The 27,867-nt window shown below is 44.7% G+C and overlaps 2 protein-coding genes across 2 annotated transcripts; one reads left to right on the forward strand and one right to left on the reverse strand.

Annotated features, from left to right (window-relative positions):
• The first annotated feature begins 11,394 nt into the window (after positions 1-11,394).
• Positions 11,395-17,680, forward strand: LOC144931012 (uncharacterized). Its single transcript, XM_078854874.1, has 7 exons — positions 11,395-11,559; positions 12,344-12,501; positions 13,953-14,091; positions 15,054-15,287; positions 15,919-16,021; positions 16,280-16,446; positions 17,261-17,680. Exons 1-7 carry the CDS (start codon positions 11,484-11,486, stop codon positions 17,494-17,496), a joined length of 1,113 nt encoding a protein of 370 aa, XP_078711000.1. The 5' UTR covers positions 11,395-11,483; the 3' UTR covers positions 17,497-17,680.
• Positions 17,681-18,897: 1,217 nt separating this feature from the next.
• FDPS (farnesyl diphosphate synthase) lies at positions 18,898-26,789 on the reverse strand. The gene is made up of 10 exons (XM_078854875.1): positions 26,540-26,789; positions 24,713-24,893; positions 24,087-24,227; positions 23,669-23,749; positions 23,426-23,548; positions 22,325-22,413; positions 21,811-21,883; positions 21,469-21,546; positions 20,955-21,089; positions 18,898-20,535 (listed from the first exon to the last, which is right to left on the reverse strand). The coding sequence occupies exons 1-10, from the start codon at positions 26,725-26,727 to the stop codon at positions 20,335-20,337; spliced, it is 1,290 nt and encodes a 429-aa protein (XP_078711001.1). The 5' UTR covers positions 26,728-26,789; the 3' UTR covers positions 18,898-20,334.
• Between the last annotated feature and the right edge of the window lie 1,078 nt (positions 26,790-27,867).

The raw sequence follows: 27,867 nt of genomic DNA on the forward strand, positions 1-27,867 counted from the left end.
AAATTAATACACACAATGGACAGGAAGGACAAGATCTAAGGGCTCGCATAATGCGCATGCATAATCTACGTTGGTTCTTTAACACCCCCCCCCCCACACACTTTGCGCAAGAGCGCAGAAGCGTGGTCACCACATCTACGCCTCTATATAAGGAACGAAACAGGTGGACTTCACCAATCTGGCTGTCGCCTGATGAAGCTAGTTGTAATTACTGATGAAACGTCGTACTCAGATTGTAAATGTTGTGGCTTGGCTCTCCAACACACCGGCGTGCTGTACTAGTAACGAATTGGCCACGTTCTGTTTACGTGGCAACCCTTACTAGTTGTCTGTGTCGGGTGGTGGCGGGTATTAACGACACATTTTTCTATTCACGCGATCTAAACCAAAAAAAAAACCTCTATCATGAAATTGCAAACTCTTTCTTTAGAGCTGCTTTTTGTGTTTAGTTCGTTGTCCGCGCCCTGCACCTCCGATTATATCAGGGTTGGCGAAGTTTTAAATACTTCTTCTCCGTCTACCCCAGACATTGGAATTTGTTGGAATGATTCTCAAATCTCTCTGGGCATACTGCCCATCCCCATTCCCACCCGGGTGCTATGGCAACCACAACTGAACCACCATTGGCACGCCACTTGCCCACGCGGAAACACCACCATTACCAACAAGTACAGTAACACTGCCAAAAGAATACCAACCATAAACAACACTGACACACCCAGACAAGGGGCCGTCCATAAATGACGTCACGCGATTTTTGACGATTTTTGACCCCCCCCCCCTCCTCGTCATACGACGTCACAAAAAGTCAGACCACCCCCTCAAATATGACGTCATAAAGCTCTGCCCCGCCCCCCCGCCAAAACCATATTTCCATTTTGAAAATAAAACATGCTTCAAATCGCTTTAAACTATTGTCATTGTAGTGCGTATTTAATGTGGCGCTGCACTCTGATGTTGTAGGAGAACACATTTATTATAAAGTCTAATTAAGTAGAACGTGTTGCCTATATTTATTTAAAGTTGCGCATTTTGATGTGACGTCACATTTCTCAACCCCTCCCCCCCTCGTTACACATCGTCACAAATGTCTGACCCCCCCCCCCCCCCAGGTGCGTGACGTCATTTATGGACGGCCCCACAGACATCCCGACAGGTTAGCAGTGGGGGCTGTGGGGCCATTACAGCAGTTACCTTGGGCATGAAGGGTAATTAAAATTCTAATGTGGCTTCTGTTAACTTTTTATTTTATTTTACCAGGTAAAGTCCACTGGGCTATATAGCTCAACGAAGTGGCTTATCATGTGGAAATCTAGAGCAGCCAAAAACTCCAGTGGGCTATCAATGAGGGATGGTGAACTGTGATGTGTTTGCGAGCTAAAACACTCATTCAAGTTCAAGTTCATGTATTAGGTAAGGACCTGTGAGCCATTCGGCTCTTGAATCGGGTGCAACCGCAACAAACAAAAAAAAACAAAAAAGATGAACAAGAAAACATGTTAAAGTGACTATGTGCAAACAGAAAATCCAAGAAAATCCAGCAAAATATTGCAGAAAAACAATATGTATTAATTATACCTGCGGAGAGAAAAAGCAGAGGGAACCGAAGAAAATTCCACGTGACTACGAGGAGAACATGCACACTTCAAATATACAGCAGCAGGCGTCAGGGTCGGGATCGAACCCACGACCTCCTTGCATACCAGCCGAGGTAGTTAACATCTCCTAGCCACCGTGGCACCCCGAGATGCCCCAAAACGAGCATAGACGTACAGTACAACAGTGTATTTCGCTGCACTTCCCAATGTTCATCACAGCCTATAACACCTGCTGTGCATGGTGGTTACCCGTTCCTGTACTATCCAGGGAAATGTGGTGTTTGCATGTTCTCCTTATGGTTGTGCGGATTTTTCTCCGGGTCCTCCGGTTTTCCCCTCCACATTTAGAATCAACGTCACGCGTTTCGAGGATTTGGCTGCTGGACATTTCCACATGATAAGCCCACTTCGTTAAGCTATCATTTGTGTCCAGGTCGCTTCTGAAAAAGAGTTATATAGCTCAGTGGGTCATACCCGGTAAAATAAAAATAGTTCAGAGTTAGTTCATCGTTAATAGTTTTCACCAATCTGCACTAATCATCGTCAAATTTTGGTCAAATAACTCACAAAGACCTACACAGTGTGGGGAAGACTTAATCCAGCAGTGGACGTACATGGGCTGCACATACATTATTATTTACGAATAAATTTAAGTTAGCATTATAAACAATTACTGTTAAGAGAATATGGCAGGCATCCTTTACCAACGGAAAGCTTAATTGAAACTCAAGGGTCCAGCAATTTACACGTTTGGCTAACTCCATTCATAATTGTTTGACGTATGAGAGAAAACTGGAGCCCCCGAGGAGAAACCCACCACGTGTATGAGGAGATACACACTTAAAGGCCCCACACAGATAGATTCAAGAATCCGTTGCTGCATGTACTGTCACGTCCATCCGGCTTGCAGACGTAGAAAATTGTCCAACATTGCCTCTATTGAACCTGCAAGCTTTGTTTGAGTACGAAGCAAAAAAAACAGTAAGTTGCATGGCAGGAACCCAATGCACAGCTAAGATAAAATGTTAAGTAGAATTCCACCCCCCCCACCCACAACTTACTACCACCACGACTCAATTGGCCGTGTGCTCATGCACCGTGGCGTGTGGACACAGATTAGTTGGCTTACGTACGGTTCGAAAGAAGTTCAACATACGGAGAGACAGAGACAATTTGAACTTTTCGCCCTGGTGGGCGCGCGGAGCGAGATCGATACTCTCTCTCCCCGGGCATATTTTCCTCGCTGATAAAACTCCACACCGCCCCCCGATTTTCCCCTCGGAGATCGGAACAATCTCCGCCGCAAAAACCACGTGGCAGGAACCACGGCCCCGGACGCTGACGTTGGCCGGGGACAGATTACGCGCGGCCGCCACTGGGCAGCAAACGCAGACTCGGTGGCCACATTTTGAATTCGATGCGCAAGACCCTAACAGTCCAGACCCTCACCCCACCGCCGCCACCGCCGTCCACCCGCTCAAAGTCTCACGCATTCGGCGTGAGACAAACACGAGGCCTGATCGCAAGTGGCACGCGTTCGTCGCTTTGTTGTATGATTCAGGCATCAATATGCCGCAGACACCACCGACCCAACACCACCACCACCAGTCCCGCGCGAAGGATTGTTGCGTTCATACTGAAGCCAGGTCTCAAGTCTCACGCATTGGGCGTGAGGTTATAGCCCGAGTCCTGTCAAGTGCCACGCATTCGTCGCTCGTTGCACGATTTCACTCGTTAGCCGTCACGGTGACAGGAAAATTTAACCCCAAAACAGCAGCAGCCGTTTGTTCGGTTTCCTGAAAATGTTGCTGGGTTTTTTTTTACGGTGTGAAGTTACAAAAAAAGCCCCGACAAATGTATCGGAGTACACCACGCTACTTCTTCAACAAACGGCATACGCCTACTTACTACATACAAGTAGCATTCCTCGTTGGGCAATATCTAATGCAGTGTGAAAAAAAGTAGTGTGACTAATGGCATCTGTTAAACTGCCACAGTACTACTCGTTAAAAAAACCCTTAATTTAGTCTTCGTTCTTTGTATGGAATAGTCAAACTCCATCGGGTATACTGTATACACAAAATATGTGTGTTCACTTTGGGTCTATGGTACATTATGGATGGACCTTATGTATTGTGGACTCTTAAGATTAAGGTAAAATGCAATGGTTACGTTCACATCACGATTGCCATGCTGGGCACAAAGGCCTTTTGTTTAAATCTAGATTGAAAACGCATTTCTTTCTACATGATTTTTGTGTTTAGTTTGTTGTCCTTCCCCCGCACCTCCGATGAGCACGGTTGGCTACGTACGGTGCGAAAGAAGTTCAACATACATGCATACCCGATGGAGCACATCTTTTGATTCACACGACAAGAAATAGCACGCTCACTGGACAAGTTGAAATTGTTGTACCTCATGAAATCGTGTGGAATTATTATTTTTCGATTCTCATTTTTCAATCTTCAGCACATTAAGAAGCCCAGTGACTCAGCCTCAACACCCCAGCATTTGGTTTTGTATCTGTTATCCAAAACCGCGGTCAAGAAACCACACCAATTTTATATTTACACACATTAGCACATAGTGATTCTGCTAATATGCTATGTGATCGTTTTTATATTGCTCAATTAACAGCATTGTTCTACACATACACAACGTATAGAGTATCATTTAGATTCCTACTATTCGACCTTTAAAAGTATACACGATCAGAATTGTACCTGGTAACCTCAGTCAAACTACACATCTGTACTCTTAGTTTTTTTCTGTAAAGTCACATAGGTAAAAAAATGAAATGAAAATAATATTTTTTAAAATAAATTTTAATTTCATTTTTTACCTACGTGACTTTACCGAAAAAACTAAGAGTATGAATCCTTGCAGTCACGAAAGCTTCAAATCTAGAATTACACATTTGTACTTCAACGCCTACATCTTAACCCAATGGCATATAGAGTACAGTCTAGTATTATGGTGTATCCAGCAGTCGACTGATCGTGGCTAATGATGATATTTACCGAGGACAGTTATTGAAAATATCCCGAGTGCGTTGGAGTGCTGTTGAAAAAAAAATAACTTGATAATTGTACGTTCTGAACCTTTATATAATTCATACCCTTTGGTTCTCTCGATAAGGTCACGTAGATAGCAAATTAATAGATCACGACGTTTCGATCGCAACACAAGCAACCGTCATCAGGTGAAATAAACACAGCAGGAAAACTGCTGACGTAGAAGAAAGAGCTGCTGCAACAAGAGTTTATATAGGATTTTGGTGGGTCCAACCCAAGGGTATGTGGGCTGAGCTAGAGAAGGAATTTGTACGTAAATGTAAATGTGAGAGATGAGCATGTCAATGCGAGACGGCCCAGCCACCGGAGGTGTGCCAATGAGAAGATGAGCGTGTCAATGTCAGAGAGCCGGGTAACAGGGGTGGTGTCTCTCTCTGTTTGTGTCTCTCTGTGTGTGTGTCTCTCTCTGTGTGTCTCTCTGTGTTGTGTCTCTATGTGTGTCTCCATATGTGTCTCCATATGTGTCTCCATATGTGTCTCCATATGTGTCAGACTGTAGGGGCAAGTGCTGTTATCGAGCACATGTGAAGGCCGGCACGGCACACGGGGGGTGGGTGGAAAACACCACACTCGGCCGCCTTTGTCTCCCTAGAGGCTGAGTCGACCTAGAGGAGGCCCAGGACCGGTTCAGATAATCGTCACTGGCGTTGGCCGTGAACGAGAATCGAACTCGGGTCGCCGGGTTCGTAGCGCAGCGCGCTAACCGCTACACTACCGCTCCCCCCACACACACACATACAGAGAATGTGATGCAAACACAAAAATAAGTTTTTTTAATAGCACTCTTGTAACACAGATTTTTTGACGAATGTGCTGCAATTGTATTGCTACCGACAAGTCGACCGTGATCGTTCGTGAACAGCGCCGATATCAGCAAGGTTGTTGCGACCGTGGTCATCCAGAACAGAGCGCGCAACATGTGTAAGTCAAACGACGCCACAACGCCCCCCGATCCACAAAAATGCGAAGGGGACATCACAGCGATGATACACTCCGCCAAGGCCGTAGCCATGGAGTCAACATTGGGGGGGACCAAATCTTCCAGGGGGTCTGGGGGTCCGCCCTCCAGAAAAAAATCTAAATTTGAAAGCGAATTTCCTGGCTAAAATATAAAAAAAAAATCACTAATAACATAGGATGGACTTTTTATTTATTTTTAACAATAATATCTAATAGCGTATTGTATTACATGGCTCTGTTTTTTCTTTTTTACCTTTTCTTGTTTCATTGTATGTAATGAGATTAGGGATTAATAAAGTACAACCGTAATCACAATGATATAAACAGAAATGTATTTTATAGCACTATATTGGGTGGGACATTTTGAGCATATTAGAATATTGGGGGGATGTGTTCCCCCCAATATATATTATAATTACGACCCTGCACTCCGCCACCCATGAAGCAGGTTTTCCGGCTTGACAACACGATGAACGTGGGGATTGTGTGTCCGTTAGTTGCTCCGCATCTACATGAGCCTTCATAGCTGTCAACCCACACGGTTTACAACCGTATTCTTGTAAAGGGAAATTGAGTTTACACGTCCATACGACGTACAGCCGTTTCAATACGGGCAAAACATTATAATGTGTCTGTTTGTGTTATCACTTGTGATGGGGCTTTGTCGGATGAACGTTGAGATTGATAAGGGGCACGTGGTGACTAATAAGGTCTCTGAATTGGTCTGTAATAAGATCGGGCACTTATAAGGGGTTCACAAGTATGTAGTGGTGAGTGTAGCAATGGTGAGTGTACTAGTGGTGAGTGTACTCGTGGTGAGTGTAGTAGTGGTGAGTGTACTAGTGGTGAGTGTAGTGGTGGTGAGTGTAGTAGTGGTGAGTGTAGTAGTGGTGAGTGTAGTAGTGGGGAGTGTAGTAGTGGTGAGTGTAGTGGTGAATGTACTAGTGATGAGTGTAGTGGTTAGTGTAGTAGTGGTGAGTGTACTAGTGGTGAGTGTACTAGTGGTGAGTGTAGTGGTGAGTGTAGTGGTGGTGAGTGTACTAGTGGTGAGTGTAGTGGTGAGTGTAGTGGTGGTGTGTGTACTAGGCGTGAGTGTAGTGGTGAGTGTACTAATGGTGAGTGTACTAGTCGTAAGTGCAGTGGTGAGTGTAGTGGTGGTGAGTGTAGTAGTGGTGAGTGTACTAGTGGTGAGTGTACTCGTGGTGAGGATAGTAGTGGTGAGTGTAGTAGTGGTGAGTGTACTAGTGGTGAGTGTAGTGGTTAGTGTAGTAGTGGTGAGTGTACTAGTGGTGAGTGTACTAGTGGTGAGTGTAGTGGTGAGTGTAGTAATGGTGAGTGTACTAGTGGTGAGTGTACTAGTGGTGAGTGTAGTAATGGTGAGTGTACTAGTGGTGAGTGTAGTGGTGAGTGTAGTGGTGGTGTGTGTACTAGGCGTGAGTGTACTCGTCGTGAGTGTAGTGGTGAGTGTACTAGTGGTGAGTGTACTAGTGGTGAGTGTAGTGGTGAGTGTAGTGGTGGTGAGTGTACTAGTGGTGGTCAGTGCACTAGTGGTGAGTGTACTAGTGGTGAGTGTACTAGTGGTGAGTGTAGTGGTGAGTGTAGTGGTGGTGAGTGTACTAGTGGTGGTGAGTGTACTAGTGGTGATTGTCTATATGTTGGTGTTTGTCCCTTGTGATGGGACTTTGTAGGATGAACGTTGAAATGTATAAGCGACACGTGGTGACCAATAAGATCTGAATTGGTCAGTACTAAGGTCGGGCACTTATAAGGGGTTCACAGATATGCTCATTTCTTAACCAACCTGTGCCACAGCCCAACAGCAACCTAAAAAAACCCAACGGTGAACTTCAGCAAATGAACACGAAAGCGAACCACCACCACCCCCACACACACACTCGTCCACACAAAATCCGCCCACTCTTCCCCTCTCTCTCTGCCCCCCTCCAAGCGAGAGAACACGCGCGCGGTGCCGAGCGCGGGTTCCATCACCGTCGCTTTGGGTCGTGCGCTCGACAGCAACCAGCGCTGACGAAAGGGGCTTAAACCCGGGGGGAGAGGGAGGGAGGGGGGCGTCTTGGAGGGGGTGAAGTCTTTTAAACTGATGTTATTATGCTGGTTGTGTGTTAGGGCTGTGTTAGTAGAAGGGTGTGTGTTTATACACACACACTCGCAAAGCTCCGATTAGCACGGCTGGCTTGCTGGCTGCGTATACGGTGATAAAAGACGTTCAACAATAACATTCCACTCGCAGGTAAGGTGTGTTTGCTGTTTGGCGTTTTATTTATTTGGGGGGGTGGGGGGGTATCCCGAGTGCTATGTGCAGCTATGAATATGGTGTAATGGGGGGGGGGGGGGGTCTCGTATTCTTGGGTCTTTCGGTAAAGTCACGTAGATAGATCTTATTGGTTCTTTCGGTAAAGTCACGTAGAATGGAAATAATAAAAAAATAACAATTAAACATAATAAAATAATTCTCACGACGTTTCGGCCACAACGCAAGCAGCCGTCCTCAGGTGATGAACAGGTGTTCTTCACCTGAGGAACAGGTGTTCTTCACCTGAGGACGGCTGCTTGCGTTGTGGCCGAAACGTCGTGAGAATGATTTTATTATGTTTTATTTTTATTATTGTAGTATTTCCATTCTACGTGACTTTACCGAAAGAACCAAGAAGATGAATCCCTGCAGTCACGAAAGCTTTAAATCGAAATTCACGTAGATAGGTTCAAAGAAAGAAAGAGAGAGAGAGAGACTAAAGGTGAAACGCGCCGGGCAAACACGTCGCACGCTCTGCAACGCCGACAGACTCTGAAGGTGGCCTTGAAGCCAGCGAGAAGGGGGGTGGGACAGCACCCGTCCGCCTTTGTGTCGGCAGTCCTGATAATGATTGTTTTTTTTCACACCGTACCAGCCGCCGCTGATGTTTGGCTGGGAATCTAACGGTGCTGACCAGGTTCGTGTCGGAGTGCGCGAGCCACTGGGCCACGGCCTCACTCCACAATAACGTTGTTCCTTTGGGGGGGAGAAAACCAACAGAATTCACTGACCCCAAGAGCTGCTTACACTCTAGTCTATGCCCATTTATGTGTGCGTGTGTGTGGTTTGTTTTTTGCAGATGGCGTGCTTTGAGAAAAAGTGCATCATTGTTACAGCTCTCCTTCTCACTTGCTGGTTGACAACTGCCAGTAAGTTGAGAAACAGTTTCTTTTTTAACAGAAACCTTCCTTGGGGTGGTCATTAAACGAATCTCTCACCATTCGTGTGTCTTTCGCTGGATGCAATGTTTTGATGCTTGACAACCAGTCAGATCGTGGTCTACCTCTTTGGCTCTCGTGTTACCTTACCGTGTGTTCCCACCAACACCAATTCTTACTTGAAGTCGGTGTGATAGAATTGACAACACGTCAGCTATAACAGTGCATACAGGGTGAACACAAACTTCATTCGAACTACTGTCATTAGGTTAGCAGAATGACAGAGCAGCACTTAACGCGACATCAAGCGGGATCTCCCGTTCCTTTGCCCCACGTGAACTGAGAGTGGTTAGCGCGCTGCGCTTTGAATCCAACCATTCCAGTTCGATTCCCGCTCACGGCCAACACCAGTGACGATGATTTGAACCGGTCCTGGGCCTCCCCCTAGGTCGACTCGGCCTCAAATGAGTACCCGGTGCGGTGTGTAAACATCGCTACTAGAGAGGCAAAGGCGGTCGGGCGTGGTGCTGGCCACCCACCCACCCCCTCGTGTACCGTTCCGACCTTTATAGGTGTTACTCGCGAGCAAAAATTACGGAGGATCTTTGTATCTTTTGTTGTTGTTCCCCTTGTTTGTATTCGCAGGCTCGCTCAGATTCCTTTACGGGGAAATCGGACTGCCGTTTGAGATGCGTTGTCTGCCTGTGAGCACGGCCGACAAGGTCGTCGTCGTTGTTGTGTGGCGACTGAACGGCTCAGCGATGCACAACAGCTCCGACCTCTTCATTCAGAGCACCCTCCTGAGATTAAAGAAAGTCGCCCTCTCGAATCGAGGAGAATACTCGTGCCACGATGCCAGCACGGGCCGCGAGTTGGACCGCGTTAATTTCAAGCCAGGATGTGAGTATGCGCAGGGAGAAATAATATGAGCATTACGCGAATTTGCCAAGTTGGGTTTTGTGTTTATTTAAATGGTGTAAGTTGAGTGATATCTGAACAAACCGCATTTTTCTTGTGCATTTCAGATCCTCCACATTCGATAAACGTCTCATGCAGGTGCAAAGATTACTCGAATTGTCTCTGCACCTTCCATTTAAACAGAGAAACTTTCCTGCCCACCAATTACACTGCCGTGTACTGGTGAGCAACAGCACAGCTGCAGAATCATACTGGTAGGAACCACCTGGTTCCACCAGCCCACAGCGGATTATTGTGTCCGTCCGCCGTGCATCCAAAAATGGGAGGGGTGGGGCTGGGTGGAGAGGGGAGGGTGGGGAGGGGCTGGGTGGGGAGGGTGAGGAGGGGCTGGGTGGGGAGGGTGGGGCTAGGTGGGAGGGGTGGGGCTGGGTGGGGAGGGGCTGGTCACCCCGTGGTGCCCTTATAAAACTCAACGTTTAACCTACTCACGCCGGCTTGTGCCCGCCCTCACAGTCGGCCATATTTGCGGAATACACCACGCCGCCGTTGACCCTGGCCATTGACCGAGCAACCCAACGTTCCTACCAGCTCCCTCCGCAGGAATGTGTTTATTTGCTTTGCATTCTCCTGATACTGTACAGTGGCATGCTCTGGACATTGCATTCCAAATTTCATCATTCGGTACTGAAGTACAGTCGGCATGAGTTTAATATTCCATGTTCTTTTTTCAGATATCACATATTTCAGATGTTTACACCCCTTTTGCAAATCATACTATATGAGAAAAAAAAAAGTTTTGCAGCCTGGCTGGCCCCGCGCCGCTCAGCACGCGTTCTGACTGGCCTGGGGGGCCATGCTTCGCACAGCGCGCAGAGCGGAGGGGGGCATGGGTGGCTGGTACTTGGGTGGTGGGCGCGGGTGGGGGGTCGCCAACGAGGGGAAGCATGGATGGGGGAGTGCGTGGGGTACTGGGACGATATGCGGGGAGGAGGGGGGGGGTCCTGGGGGTAGTCACGTGCAAAACGGGGCCACTCAGGGGGGACGTGAGGAAGTGCAGGATGGGGTTGACCGACGGTACTTTTATAATATTCTAGATTTGAAGCTTTCGTGACTGCAAGGATTCATATTCTTGGGTTTTTTCGGTAAAGTCACGTAGGTAAAACATTAAAATTAATAAAAAATAAAATAAAAATCACGACGTTTCGGAGGCAACACAAGTTTTGGTGGCTGGAGAGAGGGACGGCCACGTAACATTATTTGATTTTAGCAACTTTCATCGTGTATGAACCGTAATTGAATATCAAAACAAATGGTACTTTAATTTATACTTATTTTATTACACAGTAAAAACGAAACTTCATATGCAAACATTTACATGTCGTAAATTAAGCAAAGTGACATCGCGTATTGCCAAACCGATGTCAGGTGGCAGCACTTTTGGCAGGTACAGTGCCAACTGTACCTGTCACCAGAAGCAACATCGTTGGATCTATTTGAAAAAATAATGCCTGAGCTCATCTGAAATGTCATATCTGTGTCATTGACATGACTTCATTCGAAAATTCAGGAATACATCTTTAATTTACATGAATGCATAATCATAATCACTTCGGGTATGAATTACTGTGGACTGAAAAAAATGTGTGTGTGTGTGTGTTTTAGGGACAAATCATTCAAAGATTGTCTCACAGAAAGTAAAGACAGCTGTCTTATACGAAATGTAAATTTGTTTTCTGTTGAGATGTTCACACTCTCAGTAACTGCAGTCAACGACCTCGGATCCACAAATGTTACCGCCACCTACACGGATAACATCGGTACGTTATAACTGCAATATGGCTGCTGTGTGTTTTGCTCATGATGTGTGTATAAACTCGACAGGTCAGGGGTGAGCAGCGGTTATGTGAAGCAACACCAGGATTGACGATACGTATGTTTCCGTAATCATGTCTGACAACTCTATTTGTCTTACGCAAACAATGTAAACGTTGTATCACTGGCTCAGATCCATCATACATAGGTAAATGAGCAATGCCCAGCGAGAAGACATTTATGTTTTGTGTATAACTACTATTCGTACAATCCAGTGGGTGTTATTGTGAAAAAAATGAAACCATGATATATTTAAATAAACGAGACCATGATGTATTTTAACGCCTGCAACGTATCCATTAAGCATGTGTCTGTTTGCCATCTCTTTGCGATTCGACGAACGGTCACGATTGGGTGTTGACACGATTAAAACATATATAATTATTGGTAAATGTAGCCTCCACTGCCGTACAGGGTAGGTAATACAATTAGATGCAACATTGTACATTAATCGGCAATAATCGATCCCTGTGTGTATGATACGATGCATGTATTGCGAACCTAAGAGTACAACTTCAAATCAACACATTCATGCATCATTACCAGTGAAATTATTACCGTCGGTACATATGCAGTGGAGTATAGAGTAATAGCCTCTGTACGGAGATTATTTCACATTTTCACTCCAGCAAGGACACGTGTGGTTGAATGCCTACTTTGGCACGCACACACACACTGCCGTGTCTAACTAGAATGTGCCATTTTTGCATGTTGTGTCAAAACAATCAGTTCAGCCGGATCCTCCAGAGAACGTGACGGCGCACCGTGTGAAGAATGCCAAAAGCAGCATTCTTGTCACCTGGCATGAGCCGTCCACGTGGAATAGTGTCATGCAACTCAAGTATGAAATGGACTACAAGCCGAATCAAACATCAAGCTGGCAAACGGTGAGTACAGGCAGGGCACCGTACTCGTATATGCAGGGACTCCTCTACTAACGAACGAGTTAGGTTCCAGAGGTCTAAATTTCGATTTAAAGCTTTCGTGACTGCAGAGATTCATCTTCTTGGTTCTTTCGGTAAAGTAACGTAGAAGGGAAATAATTAAATAATAAAATATTTCACATAATAAAATAATATAACAATATAATATAATATTATAATAAAGTAATAAAATATAATTATATAAAAATATAATAATATAATAAAATAAATACTATATTAAAATAATACAATAAAATAAAATTATAAAGTAATGTAATATTATTTTATTATGTTTTATTTTTATTATTTTATTATTTCCCTTCTACGTGACTTTACCGAAAGAACCAAGACGAATACAGAGGTCTGTTTGCAAGTCGATTTGTTCGTAAGTCCAACATTACTCCCGTCGATTCCAAACATATTGTCGGGGTGTACACTAAACACGGGGAATGGATTTACAAGTTGTATAATCTCCTGTAGATGTAGATGCCACTGGTCCTTCATGTTCTGCAGATGTAGATGCCACCACCGCCATGTATGGCCCGGCGGTTGAACTTACGACTCTCGGTCTGAACAGGCAACTGGACATACGGACAGGTTTGTTCGTATCTATGAAAGATCGTAAGTCGAATTTTCGTAAATAGAGGAGTACCTGTAGACTAGAACTTCTCTTACCATGGCGATGTGGGGGCAAAATACGAATGCTGTGCGTCCTGTTATCCTAAGATGACAATGCATAATAGGAAGAATAGTAGCAGGTTATAGGTCGTGGATAAAGAGGAGTTTTGCACTTTAATCGCTCTGCCCAACCCCAGCACTGTGTTATTTTTACTTACAGGAATAACTAGGCAAATACTTGTGGCCTATGTCAATGAGCAGCGAGGTACTTCTGCTGCGCTAAAATAAAAAATGCCACCACTGGTAGCCTTCACATGGCTCTGTGCAGAATATGTACAAGTGCTGTGATGTCATCTCGACATGCTAAGTATGCTGGGATTCACCTGTTCTATATCATCACAGTAGAGTATACACGTTTTGTCACGGCTGTGTAGTGTACAATGTCTATTGCAGTGCACAAAGATGTGTAATTCAAAAGATTAAATCCCAACATACTTGCGTCCAAAAAAGATATGTAGACCTTTTGAAATTACTAAATTTATCGTTTTAATAACCTGCTTTAAAACTAAAACTAATTTTAGTATACAGTTACTGCAGAACATTGAAACAAGAGCAACATGGATGCAAACACAAGTACCGTACGGCAAACAATTATCTAAGCCAAAAAAACCCTCTATTATGGATAATATTGGTCGCGAAAGCCGACGTGTTAAACTGTTATATTTGACTTTTATTGGAGTGTTTTGTCGGTGACTCGAGTCGTGGACGTAGCGGATGCCCCGTACCTCTGTTGGCAGGTGGAATTGAACGAGAATCATTTCACCATCACTGACGCCCGTCAAGGGGAGACGTACGTGGCGCGTGTGCATTGCCACGACATCTTTCTGGGCAGGTGGAGTGAGTGGAGCCCCCAAGTCTACGTAGGGACGAAGCAGGGTGGGTATTTCTGCATCCCATCGTCCCTTTGTGGTTACACGTGAATTGATTGCACTGTTGAAGGAAAAAGGACCCCCATTGCCTTTCAAAAATCATTACCGCACATCTACGCTGCTCTGAATACATCACTGGGCCGATGACCAAATCGCGAACCCGCTATACTCGATTATATTCTTGTTGAAGTCACCTTCCTTTGAGGTGTTGTTTTTTTAATTGAAGGTGTACATACAATGACTCAACTCATGGAACTAAATAGCAGTTTCGACATAATACAGTATTGATGGTGTGCCTATACATCATCCGGAATGCACCCGATGTCGGAAGCTAAGATGAGCTGAGCCTGGATAAGTACTGCGTGCAAAAAGACAGGTACAATAGGCATTGTGGCCAGTCTTGTCCAATGCAGCAACATCCATAATGGTCAGATATCCTGGTCCGTAAGGCGTGGGGAGGTCCTTATCCAGCATTGGATTGACAAAATGGAATGTAAATGAACACATATGCATCTTCTTGGTTCTTTCGGTCAAGTCACGTAGAAGGGAAGTAATAGAATAATAAAAATAAAACATAATAAAATAATTCTCACGACGTTTCGGCCACAACGCAAGCAGCCGAAACGTCGTGAGAATTATTTTATTATGTTTTATTTTTATAATTTTATTACTTCCCTTCTACGTGACTTGACCGAAAGAACCAAGAAGATGAATCCCAGCAGTCACGAAAGCTTTAAATCGTAATTTAACACATATGCAGTTCTGGATATAATTATTATGTGTAAGCAAGTGTCACACGTTGGGCATGTACATGTGTTCTGCAGTACTTGACTCCTTCCTCTGAAGATGCATGACTGCACATCGCTTCACATAAAACCACCCCCATAATGTCACAGTTTAATCCGAGGTGCAGATTGACGTCTTCGTCATGGTGGAGTTGTATCCCCTGTGTGTCACACTGTCACGCAGTGTTTGGCGTTCTTGGCTCGGAGGTCACCTTGAAGTGTGGGTTCCCTGAAGATACAATGGGTGGCCAATTCGTGTGGACATTGAATGGCTCTGGACTCACACTCAACAGCGACGTCACTCTCCGGCAGAACCGCCTCACGCTCAACAATGCCAGTGCCCAGCACGCAGGGTCCTACTCCTGTTCCCCTGCCGGCACGAATGATGCTGTAGACTACATTCTGCTCAACCTCGGATGTAAGATGCAGACCCAGCGTTTAGATTTTTTTGTTATTGACCGCAACTTTGCATGCAGTTTTGCGCGCGTGCGTAAATATATGAATGGATTTTTTTTACGAAGTGGAGCAATGGCACAGTCACCACGAGTGCACTGCACTATAAATTCAGCGACCCGAATTTTGTATTCCCAACCACGAAGAATTCTACACAAGCTGCTTCTGGGCCCCTCATCACAAACCCACACTGAGCAGTGCGGTGGTGGAGAATAATAAAACAAGCCCCATCGCACGACGTGGAAACGCCTTCATCCGGCAGTATTTATAGTTATTCCGTAACTTAAACAAATCTCTACAAAAAAAGATGTTATAATATACACGGCCTTTTCTCAATCCCCTACGAGATGAAGGGCTCCCAATGCCGTGGGAGTTTGACCAGGTTTAAAAAATGGGGCCTCAGAATGCACGTGTTTACATGTATATAGCGGTGCTGTGTGCGTGTAAATTAAGCAATTCTCTGCATTTCAGAAACGTTCAGATTGATGTACAAAATAATCCCAAAAACATTGACTTAAGTGTGTCGAGTATATTCAAATGCCTATAAGTGATGTACAATAATGCGTATTTTTATTATTTTCCATTGTTTTCCATAGCAATGCCAAAAACAGCAAAAATACAATGCAGAGCAGTGAATTACATACATTTCAAGTGCGTGTGGAGTAATGAGAACAAGATAAACTTCAAGGCCCAGTACCGGTAAGAAAAGTCCCAAGTTCATTGCCAATACAATTAATACTGTGCATGTGTAAAGTTAACTGTTGAACAGTATGATACACCATGTACAGTAGCATTGGTTTATATCTCTATAGGTTTGCTTTAACGAATTTTACATTTGAACATGTGCTACTGTATTTAAAAACAACACAGCAAGGGAAACGTAAGACCTATGTCAAGTGTCAATATTCGTCATTAACCATGGTTTTTGTTGTGGCCCTTCCTTGCTCTTGGTTGTAGGTTCTTGGACAATGACACGGTTGTAGACTGCACATTGCTGGGTGGTGGCAATGTGTGCATAGGCGCATGGCTGGGAAGTCCATCGTCGACTCTTGAGTTGCGTGTGTCAGCCTCAAATTCCTTTGGCGTCACAAATACATCCGTTCAGCTCCAATTAAAAACCATCCGTAAGGCCCAAACCTACATTGTTGTGTATGGCTTTAATGCTGTCTGAACCTGCTTCATGTTTGCTGACAAAATGTCAAAGCCAGCAGGTTATAATTTCAGATTTTGTTATGCATTGCGGTATGTTGCTTAACCCGCTTAGGTGTTGAAATAAGTGTGTGGACTCTTGTGTTCATGAAGATCACCTCTTGATAATTTACACTAAGTAGAAAATATTTGTAAATAAAAGTACACTAAAGATTAATTTTAATCTGTATTGGCATCCAACGCTTCTGCAGCATGGACATTGATGTCATGTTAACAGGAGGAAATATACATCTGGATTATATAACATTGTAGAAGCTGCAGCTGAAAGTCTGCAATGGCAGAATGGTTTCGATTTAAAGCTTTCGTGACTGCAGGGATTCATCTTCTTGGTTCTTTCGGTAAAGTCACGTAGAAGAAAAATAATAAAATAATCTAAAATATTCTATTATGTTTAATTTTTATTATTTTATTATTTCTCTTCTACGTGACTTTACCGAAAGAACCAAGAAGGCAGAATGGTTGTTTCCATCCTGTAGTCTCGTGCTGAAGCCGAATAAAAATGTTTAACGAGGGACTAATTTCAGCTCGATCTGGGTCAGCAACCAAGGACATCTTTCCAGTACCCACACCACCACATCCAGTATCGCTCTCGCGATGGCTGGGGCTATTTTTCACGTGTCAACGCCGATCTACCCGTGACCTGGAAAATATGAAGAGCAATCAAGCCCTGGCAGTCACAGCTTAGCTATGGGTGTCCCCACCGTTGTGCTCCCCTCCCTCCCGCCCCAGTGAGACCTGAACATCCAGTGGTACTGCAGACCTGCCCATCAGGTCTGTCACCACGTCCATCCAGACCTTCAGTGTCCGTGCGCTGGGCTTCACCAGCCTCCTGGCGACTGCCAGAGGTCTTCCCCCTGCAATATCGACTAAGGTTCAACGTCACCCATGTGGTACATCTTGCCATTTGTGGTTATTTTTACACGTGCTATATTGAGTTTAGATGTAGCATCAATAGTTTAACTTAAGTAAAAAAAAAACATTTGTGAAGGTATTTCGATTTTTTCATATCATCCAGGTATACATAGTTCAGGGTCAGACTTCTAACTAAATAGCAAATACATTTTAACCTTCATGGGGATTGTTTTTAGCGACGTGAAAGGCACACGCACGTCTGGTTTTCAGTGACGGGGAAGGCACAAGCACGTGCAATTTTACTACCCATATTTGGTTGGGACGTTAGTTACGCGATTGAAACATTGCAAAGTATTTACTTAAGTGTAGTTGAAAGCGTTGCTTTTCACCTTTCAGGTGGAAGTCTCGGGCTATAACACGTACAGCTACACCTTGACTGGTGTGGCACCAGGCATTCAATATGCTATCCAAGTGGCAGCAAAGGATGCTGCCAACAATGGGGAGTGGAGCGAATGGAGCCAACTCATCACCCTCCCATGTAGTAAGTAGGACTTCTCCCCATTGCATACTAATCCATCATTTGATTATTCATTTAAATCAATACTTCTTTTCCCCCAATATTAACTTAGATGATTTATTGAGAGATGTGCACATGCGATAACTGTGGTCTTGTTAAAATCCACAATGTGACTTTCTTTTTTAACAGACCAGGCCACTTCAGTTTCTGCATTACAATTCATCATCTTGGCGTTTGTGGCGAGTCTTTTGGGACTGGAGTTCTGTTGAGCCAAACCAAACTGGCCATTCGAGTATGCGAGGTGTACCGCACCAATGCCCACAAGGACATCCCCTTGCCCATTCAGGAAGGTGGCGACTTTGGCCCTGGATATTAATTCACCGAGGCTACCCGTGTAATTCTACAACACGCATGCACACACACACACACAAAGGCGTGCATATTGCATGCACAAAAGCTCTCGCCCTTATTCATATCATGATTGGATATCTGTTGCCAGAACAATTTACTGTGTGGGGAAACACACACATGCAATGGAGTTGATGGATCATGTATTGAATCACCATGTAAACAACACCCACTTGCAAGCTGCCAGAGGGAGATGTGACAACTGTCTGACCTATACGCAGTCTGAGTACCGTAGTCTACGCTCACATGCACAGGCTTTCTGCAGGTACTCGTTATCTCTGAGTGGCAAAGATAGACAAAAAAATGCAAAACCTATACTTTCCAAGCAGAACCTTCACGAAAAAAATCTCTTAACATTTGCACTCCAATGATGACTGCTCTTATGCCATCTGGTATTTGTAAAAATGTGTTTGTTTATATCTAAGAAGGTTCTTAGAAGCTGTACTGTGTAATGACAAATCCATATTAAATACCGAAACAACATATTAATATTCAAGATGTAAATAATATTTTGTACCATGGTCTAATATGAACAAATGTAACGCTGCAAGTACTTGTACATTTTTTTTACTTGACTGTGATGAAAGTGGAACGAGAATACTATATGGTGCCACTACTCTTATGATACAGACAAACACTATTCCTGGCTGTGCATCTGAATAATTACATAGTAGATGCATTATCAAAGGTTGCAACATTTCTGGGGAGCTGTAAACACTGGAAAATTATATACTTGTGGAATAAAAAATTCAGAAAAAAAATCACTGCCTTTATTAACTCATTTTCAAAGTTCAATTTAAAGAACACAAAGCGGAGAAACATTGGATAGTGTTTTATCATGAACCCACATTAGGTATAACCAATAGAGCATATGGTTAATCAAACAGTATTCAATTACTAGAAAAAAATAATAAACCTGATGGCCAGAGCAAGAACACTTACAACTCCTGCAATGTATGTTGTCCAGCTAAACATTACACAATGCATATTTAATAATTTCAAATTGTTTCTGGTCAAGTGGTTCCCAGTAAACATGCAACGATGGATCAACTCTGGCATGTGGTTGGAACCGTCGGACCAACGTTGGCCCCGCATTGGTCCAAAGTTAAATGTTCATTGGGTTACCAATAATCTACGTAGTCACCAAATAGAGTTAATGTTTCCATGCCATCAGCACATTGCACATAACAGTGCAAGTAGCTTTCATGAGTTTTTGTTGTTGATCAAGGTACTCACTCACCAGTGGTCGGGCAGACACATGCTGCCACAGCTGTGAAAGTGATAAAGAGATGTACCCCCATGTTTGCCAAAATCGGAAAAGTGAAACACATGATAGCGCAAGCACTCCACCAATCACCTGTCAAGATTGTGCTTCTCTGGGGAAATTTACAAACCCAGGACAGATCAATCTTGATTTGAAGCTTTCGTGACTGCAGGAATCCACTCTTTGGTTCTTTCGGTAAAGTCAACACAAGCGCCCAAAACGTCGTGATTTATTTTATACCTACGTGACTTTACCGAAAGAACCAAAGAGCCAGGACAGATCACTTGATCAATTTCAATTGAAAGGCTGTGTGGGCATCCAAGTAGGAGCATGGGTTTGATTTTTGTTACCATAAAGCATGCAGGCCCAAAAATCACCCTGAAATGTAGTTTAAAGTATCTCTTCTGGACAGATGTACATCCAACGAATCATCATTGATAGTATACTCTTAATCCTAAGCCACAGAGATCAAAAACATGTTAAATGTGGTATGACCAACCATGTTCCAATCGACAGATTCACCACTCAATAGCTCATTCTGGTAGACTGACACCAATCAGATCACTGCATCAGTAGAATGCAGGGTACCAGTTCAGTAAACATTGTTCCGTTGGTGTGCGCCTTCAAATACAGACCTTGCATTCCATTTTCCTCCCAACAACCTTCGTAAGCGGAAACCTTATCCTACGTCCGTGGCCAAACATCGCAGGCCAGTGTGCGTCTTAACAAAACAAAATCCAACCTAAAAAAAGGTGGACGCCATCACTTTTGGCGCTTGTAGATTTTGCGAGCGAAGGCCAAAAAGACTTCTTCGGGCAGGGTGCCGGCGTGCTGCTTGATGAGCGCCGTGAGCGTGCGGTAGCTGCAGTCCTCGTACTCGTGGTAAACTCGCTCTAGCTCCAGCGCCGTGTACACGTCCTTGACGCGTGCAATCTTTTCCACGTCGTGACGCCCGTAGTTCTCCTGCGAAGTAAGACACGAAAGGCGCGTTGACGCCGGGAGCGACACAAACCGTTGATAGGTCTCCTTTGTGTTTATGGTCATGTCCCGGATGGTTTGTAGCTGAACCACTTTGAAAGCATGTAAATCAAGTTTAGTTTAATAAGGCATTGCATAACATGCCAAATTCATGATAATGTTGAACTTCTTTCGCACCATACACAGTGAACCGTGCTAATCGGTATTAAAACATTCAATTCTAAAATTATTGTATAAATAAAAGCAATCATTGTGCTTAAAAATAGATATCCATATCGTGTGCCCACACTACGTGAGCCTGTACAATGCTACAAAATGTATATTTTGATACGACTTGAGATGATCCTGTGGAGTTGTAATGGAGCACCATCTGGTGGATGGTTAATGGAACAAACAAACTTTACCTCCAAGATAATTCTCTGCTCCGGGCTGGCCTTCTTAAGAGCTTGCACCACCAGCCAGCCACACTTATTATCTTCGATATCGGTACCGATCTTTCCCGTCACCTCTGGATCTCCAAAGCAATCCAGATAATCGTCCTACAGCAGGCACACATGTGTGGTGTCATGAGGGCATGGGAAATGGCATTAGCTAATTTGAAATGTTATCTCATCTGTTATTATACAAAAGAGAATACGTTCCCTTGTCAAAAAACAGGTAATACTTTTCTGCTCCCATAACACAAAAGGTAACATTTAACTTATCTAAGCTGTGATGAACAAAGCGATTCCGAGAAATAATGGATGTCTGGAAAATCAAATGTAATGTGAACTGCCTTTGGAGTTATGGATTTAACATTTCCCACCCTAACGGTGAATGCTGGGCACGCGAGGCTGTTCATAGACAAGAAGCAGCGGGCTCGGGCAAAGTTTGCTCGGATAGGGAAAGCTCAATTATGAAGAAGTGTTGGTGAAGCACCTGGATTTGAAAGAACTCCCCCATCTCCAGCAGAATCGCTTTAGCATTTTCATGGGCCTCTTCACTCTCAATGCCAGCCTGAAAAAAAAGCCACCACCAATAAGTGGGTTATGTTGAAATTGTACTGATGCGAATGGTAATTTCAAACATCAACAATCTTTTACACCATTGGTACCTCATTTGCCAGTAAAAAATATGATAATTGTTTTTTTACTGACATCTTTTTTACGTAAAAAAGGTGTCAGTTTTGTTGCCAGATAAGAGGGTAAAAAACCAATTATCATAAACAATCTTCCTTTTTTAAATGGTATATGGTGGTGTAAATTAACCAAACATACTTACAATGTACATGGCAGCAGCCACAGGCAAATAGAATGAATAAAATGCCGTCTTATATTTCACGATGGATTTGTATCTGAAAAGGCAATAAAAAAGAAATTAACAATGTACCTCTTATGATCTTTGAACTGCAAACAAATATAAAATTATTGCCAAAGGATAAAAAATACATATAGCACTTTATTTTACTTGTCAGTTTCCATTTTATAGCCACCATCTTAAGACACCATACACTTGTTGAAACAAAATTAATTTTGAATTGTTAACCGTGAATGAAACAATTGTTATCAATTTCATTGGCCATATAGTTTCCAACTTGTTTCTAAACCACTGCCCTTAAAAGTCCATACATCTGGCTTAATTATCTGCAATTGCAATAAACCTCACGCTGCAAACATTAAAGCAGGCAAGGCATTTTTGAAGGTACACCCCCCCCCCCCCCCCCCCGACTAGTTTTTGTCAGAAACTCAGGAGATTTTCTCAAGCCATCATTGTATAATCAGACCGTGGGTCATACCGCTGTTCTGTGAATATGCTCAGGTCAATTTTGTTTGGTTGTGCCGACATGAGATCCAGCGCTTGCCCCAGCTCAGTCTGGTAAGTTGTCTGAAAAATATAGGAGGGCACACCAAGAGAAAAACAACATAACCATAATTTAATAATTCTCTAAAATGCAATCAGACTAAAAATGATTCCTTTTAACAATGTCCAGAATGTTTTTGGGCTGCACCCATCTGATGCCTATATAACACCCTGCTTCAGCAGCTCTCTTGCTATATTTTTCACCTAAGGACGATTGCTTGTGTTGCGATCGAAACGTCGTGATTTTTATTATTGTGTTTCTATATAAGTGACTTTACCGAAAGACCTAAAGAGTATATTTTGCATAAGAACACCTCTCTATATCCACAAATAGTAGGAAGATGACAATTTTGTGCAGATACCAGTAATAGCGCGGTTTATGTTGGGGATGCCTCCCTATAAGTTGCGAAAAACATCAAAACGACGTAAATCAAAGCAAACAGTCTGCACGCCATAAAAACTAAACCAACACAATGGAGGTGAAAAATGATGGAAAAATCAGCCAAATGACCTCCAGAGCTCCCTCTAGTGGAGGCCCTTCCACCTGCACAGGCATGACGCGAGCAATGGAAGGGTCTTCTCCAATTTACAAAGTGATAAATATGAATGCATAAGATGACAGGTCACGTGCAAATGCATGTTTGCCTTTATCATTCAAACGTTAAATGGTATTAGGCCCAATCTCAGCACTGGAACATCTGAGCTATTAGCTCAGAGACAAGGAAGAAGAATACACATGAACATGGGGTTAATTCCTCAACCTTAGAACAATCTTAAATACCTGAGCCCAGAACGGCAATGACCTAGCCAACCCCACCTTCCTCCACCCCCCTCCCTCCCCAAAGCAAATTCCTTCCCCCTCTCCCCACGCCTACTCTAATGAGTCCTGTGTGCCTGATACCGTCGATGCACCTGGTAACGCATTCCAGAACGTCAGGATTTTGCAATGTATGATGTGAGGGAGGATGTGGAATTAATTTTATATTTTTTTAAAGTTAAATGATGGCTGTTTTAATTGTGGCTTCTTGGCCGGTACCTGCAGAAAGAGCTCCACAAGATGGAGGTAGTAGGGCTGCCCTCGACAATATTTTTTCAGCAACCTGTAAATTGTGGCCTCCAGAAGAAAGGAATCGTTGACGGCATCATTGCCTACGTTCTCCTGCCAACACAAAGCACGGTTCAATTAGCTACGCAAATGTATGTTAAACACAAAAGCGCCAATGGAGCTCAAGGCAAAACAATAATTTTCTTAAAAGCTATGCTGCTGGCAAACGTATACCTTCTTGTACCAGCACAGCTGTCCTCTTCTTGTCGTCGACTGATCCATCAAGTCATCGGCTACCAAGAAAAATGCCTGGAGCTGCAAGAATGACACCAAGTCGTTAACTTAACACTGCATTTAAAACACTTTTGCAGGATAAAATCACATACACTGTATGTTTTTCTGAAAAAAAACAACATTGTGATGTGACCAATTCCTTTTCAATGAGTGTTTTCACGTGGGATGAATCTGTACAGTACGTAAGGGAAAAATTGCACGCATGGACCCACTTGGGCTGTCGTGACACCTTTTGGCCACTCACAAACCAGCAGTTTTTAGTATTCCACAAAGTATCCACCAACCCTCGTCTCCATATTGCCGTATTGCAGGCGTGTGCCATTGTGTCTGCTCACAGCTGTTGTGTACGGCAGCTTACCAGCTCGACGCACCAGCCAACGACCAGTGCTCGCGTCACATTCTCCTCCGTGTGCTGTGACGCACTGGCCAGCTCACGGAATGAGGCGATCACAGAGAGTCCGCGGTTACGTTTCCCTCCCGGCACGTTGTACTCCAGAACCTGAATTTCAGATTTCACACAGTGACATCCGACAAGCAAATATTCCCCTCCCCCAATGAGCCGAGTACTTCAACCAGGTCACCCAATGCTGCAGCAGTGACAAATATCACTATTCCTACAGTGTAGATTTTCACGGTTGTGCTGTTAGGATCTGATGTCGATGTTTCTGGGTTGTTCGGCATGACGTGTGTTTTGTTATTTTACCAGAGCCCAGTAAAAGGCACAGATTATAAAAAGTGTTCCTGGGTTCTGGGAAGGAGAAAGGGTTGGGCTCACTGCTCCACTCAGGTAGGTACTGCGAGCGGGAATGTCGGTTTTTATACGATGATGTACGAATTTAAGCTCTATGTGGAGGCAACTTCTTCGGGATATTAAGTCCAGAAAGCTCGAAAAACCGAAGTGAAGACACTTCCCCAGAAAAACGTCGGTGCAAACCCGAAAACACATCGGAGAGCTGCAATTCTTCCCCCTCCTTAATGCCTCACCTCCTTGAGCCTCTTGATGGCGTCACCAATCTCAGGGTGCTCGAGGTCAGCCTGGGTGAGATCAGCTGCAAGCTGCCCAAAGAGCTGGTCAAATGCCTGGGTATCCGCCTTGGCCTGTTGCTTCTTGTCATTGCTCATGGTTGCTGGGTATGGGTCGCAAATGCTGCTCCAAAATCTGAAACTGAGCACGCATGCACACACACTTATTCCGATTTCCCTAGGGGCTAATTACATGGCTATTCCTCTTAACAAAGGTCATCGCCTGAAAATGTAAGTGGAAGGTTTTACTTGTTCATTACAGGTGAGTTGAAAAACGATGTTTCCACCGCAGCCAATCGCTCCTCTCCACTGGTCCCCAATCCAACACACAAACATAAAAACTATGCTCACCATTTTCAAGATCCTACATGGACTCTATACCTTCGTCCCACCTCTCATTTTCATGTCCCTTCTAAGCACTCCATCCTCCAGTAACAAAGGTCACTCAATCTCATTTCCTGCCTTGATTGAGTTGGATGGAACTTCATTCTCACAGCCACCTGTGCTATTTAACTTCCTGCCACTAATCAAACCCAGGCTCGGGACTTTACATTTTAGCCTCTTTTAGATGCCAAGAGGTACAGGTGCATTTAGATGCTGTACAAATGCCAATTATGTTGGTTGTGTATTCCAGACAATGATGGCCCAAATAAAGTCCAGATTTAGGTACATCCCCTGTCTGCACACAAATGCGGTTTAAGACGAGGTCTTGAGTCTTGAGTTGAACAGGGGGCAGGCAGAAGAACGGACAGACTTGTGGAGGAAGGGAGTTCGAGGTCTATGAGGAGTGGCCAATTAGAACGAGTTCCATTTATTGTACAGATTTATAAACTGTGTTATTAAATAAGCCACGATCAATCCAGTGCTGGGTGAAATCCTGCACAAGTCTACCGCCGTTATCTCGCACGATCATGTGACGTAATAATTTAACCAGAAACTGCACACGAGTTGATTCAAGTAATTGCTTAATAAAATTACGTAAAAATGTTTTATCCAAATACTGTAACAGGGCGGATGTGGACACAAGGCTGCAAGGGACTGGAATAGTACGTGAAAAGAAAATGACAATGAAACTTCAAGCAAAGATATAGAAATCGGTGATATCATTTGAACACGAGACGTTGGCAGTGGCGCACAAGCACAAATAACCAACACCACAACCCATGCCAACAACACTGCTTTGTTGTGCAATGTATAAGCGGTGACGTTTCGGGCAAGGACCCTTATTAATAACACTCACATTAATGTGTTAAAGGCAGTGTGTTATTGGCGGATGTGTGGAGAGATTTTGTTTTACGGAGCAGAAAGCTGGACAGGAAGAGAAAATGCTTGAAAGAGCAGAACTGTGAACGAGAGCTAACAAGGCAATTGAGGACGATCCCAAACACAATTGGGGAGGCAAAAGTATCGTCCACAAAGCGAGCAGAGCCAAGAGTGAGCCTGCAACGGCCATATGCCGAGGGAATGGTCATGAACGGAGTCGTTTAAAACGACAGCAGGAAGACGAAAGAAGGGCGAAGAGGAGATGGATAACATCTAAAGACAACGCAAATGGGGGGGGGGGGGGAGGTTTAAAGCTGCTGGGTCGACCACAAGCGACGCCTCAACCGCGGCGGGGAGACCCGGTGGCGGCCGACTATATTCTAGCAACGTGGCAAACAGCGTCCGAAAATAACAAAATATAAAACAAAAATCAACCGCATATCCCAGTCACGAATCTATCCATCTCTACCCATCTCCGTTCATTCACGAACTCCCCCTCCTCCTCCTCCACCTTCACCCACTCACCTGGCCGGTCGTGACTCCGCTTTGAGCAGCCGCGGCAGTGGCAGCAGCAGCAGCTGATCGTGACACGTGCGGCGCGCGAGTGACGTCACGCGGGGGCCTGGCCTCGCCAGCTCCCCATTGGACGAGGCGCTCGCGCCACGGAACCGCTCGAGCAGCCTCCGCCAATGGGAGGCGCGCGCGAGACCCATGCGCGGCCTGGCGCGAGCGGCGGTGGTAGGGGGGGGCGGGGCTTCGCTCTCTGTCACCTCCCCCCCCCACTACAGCCCCCTCACAACCCCCTCCCCTCGGCCCCACTTCGCTTCGCTCGCCTCCGCGGGCGTGACGTCACTTCATCGCTTCGAGCGATTGCGTCATCGAGCCTGTCGAATAAATGTTCACGCGATGATCCGGTCACTTTTGTTGTGCTATTATTGTTTGGTCAGGTTGCTTCCGCTAAATAAGCTAATAAGCTCCGTGGGGCTTTAACTGGTAAGATTAAAACAAAGTTTTAGTTGTGTATCTTTTTAAAAGTGATTTGTATAACTTTCCTATGCTTTTGCACTCCGATCCTATTTTTGTATTGTTTGTCGTAACGTTCTGACCCGCCCCTACTGGACATCTGTGAAGAGCTTCAGCATCAACACATTCCTGCGGAGGGAGCTGGTAGGAACGTTGGGTTGCTCGGTCAATGACCAGGGTCAACGGCGGCGTGGTGTATTCCGCAAATATTCCCGACTGTGAGGGCGGTCACAAGCCGGCGTGAGTAGGTTAAACGTTGAGTTTTATAAGAGCACCACGGGGTGACCAGCCCCTCCCCACCCAGCCCCACCCCACCCAGCCCCTCCCCACCCTCCCTTCCACACCCAGCCCGTCCCCACCCTCTCCTCCCCACCCAGCCCCTCCCTCCCCACCCAGCCCCTCCTTGCACGACGGACACAATAATCCCCTGTGGGCTGGTGTAACCAGGAGGTTCCACCGTTCCTACCAGTAATATTCTGATACAATGACGTCACAAAGCGCAACGCGCATTAAATGCCAGTGACGTCATAACGCGGAAGGCCTTCCCACTTCACACGGCCAGACTTGTTTGTCGACACACAACGCAGCGATATTTGTCGCCCGTAAAAGGTAAAACAAAACCGACCACTACGCGAGGAGAAATGGCTTTGTACGTACCTATTGCACGAGGAGGTGATTCATTTGTCGGGCGCGCGATTTAACTTTAAACACCGGCGGACTTTAGCGAGAGCCATAGGACGATTTGAGGCGGTTCACATCGTCGGACGCATGCGCGTCACATGAGCGCGTGACGTCATCGTGCTAAATAGTGAGATGATGTCACAGCGGGT

Source organism: Lampetra fluviatilis, chromosome 3 (assembly GCF_964198595.1).
Source record: "Lampetra fluviatilis chromosome 3, kcLamFluv1.1, whole genome shotgun sequence".
NCBI classification, from domain to species: Eukaryota; Metazoa; Chordata; class Hyperoartia; order Petromyzontiformes; family Petromyzontidae; genus Lampetra; species Lampetra fluviatilis.

What these genes read in the sequence shown, in the direction of transcription:
- LOC144931012 (XM_078854874.1), top strand. Translation starts at nt 11,484, where the DNA reads ATGTTCACACTCTCAGTAACTGCAGTCAACGACCTCGGATCCACAAAT. An exon ending in AAACATCAAGCTGGCAAACG is followed by an intron (nt 12,502 to 13,952) that starts GTGAGTACAGGC and finishes CTCTGTTGGCAG; the next exon opens with GTGGAATTGAACGAGAATCA. An exon ending in CATTCTGCTCAACCTCGGAT is followed by an intron (nt 15,288 to 15,918) that starts GTAAGATGCAGA and finishes TGTTTTCCATAG; the next exon opens with CAATGCCAAAAACAGCAAAA.
- FDPS (XM_078854875.1), bottom strand. Translation starts at nt 26,727, where the DNA reads ATGGGTCTCGCGCGCGCCTCCCATTGGCGGAGGCTGCTCGAGCGGTTC. An exon ending in AGCATATTCACAGAACAGCG is followed by an intron (nt 21,884 to 22,324) that starts GTATGACCCACG and finishes TTGCCTTTTCAG; the next exon opens with ATACAAATCCATCGTGAAAT. An exon ending in TGGCTGCTGCCATGTACATT is followed by an intron (nt 21,547 to 21,810) that starts GTAAGTATGTTT and finishes CTTTTTTTTCAG; the next exon opens with GCTGGCATTGAGAGTGAAGA.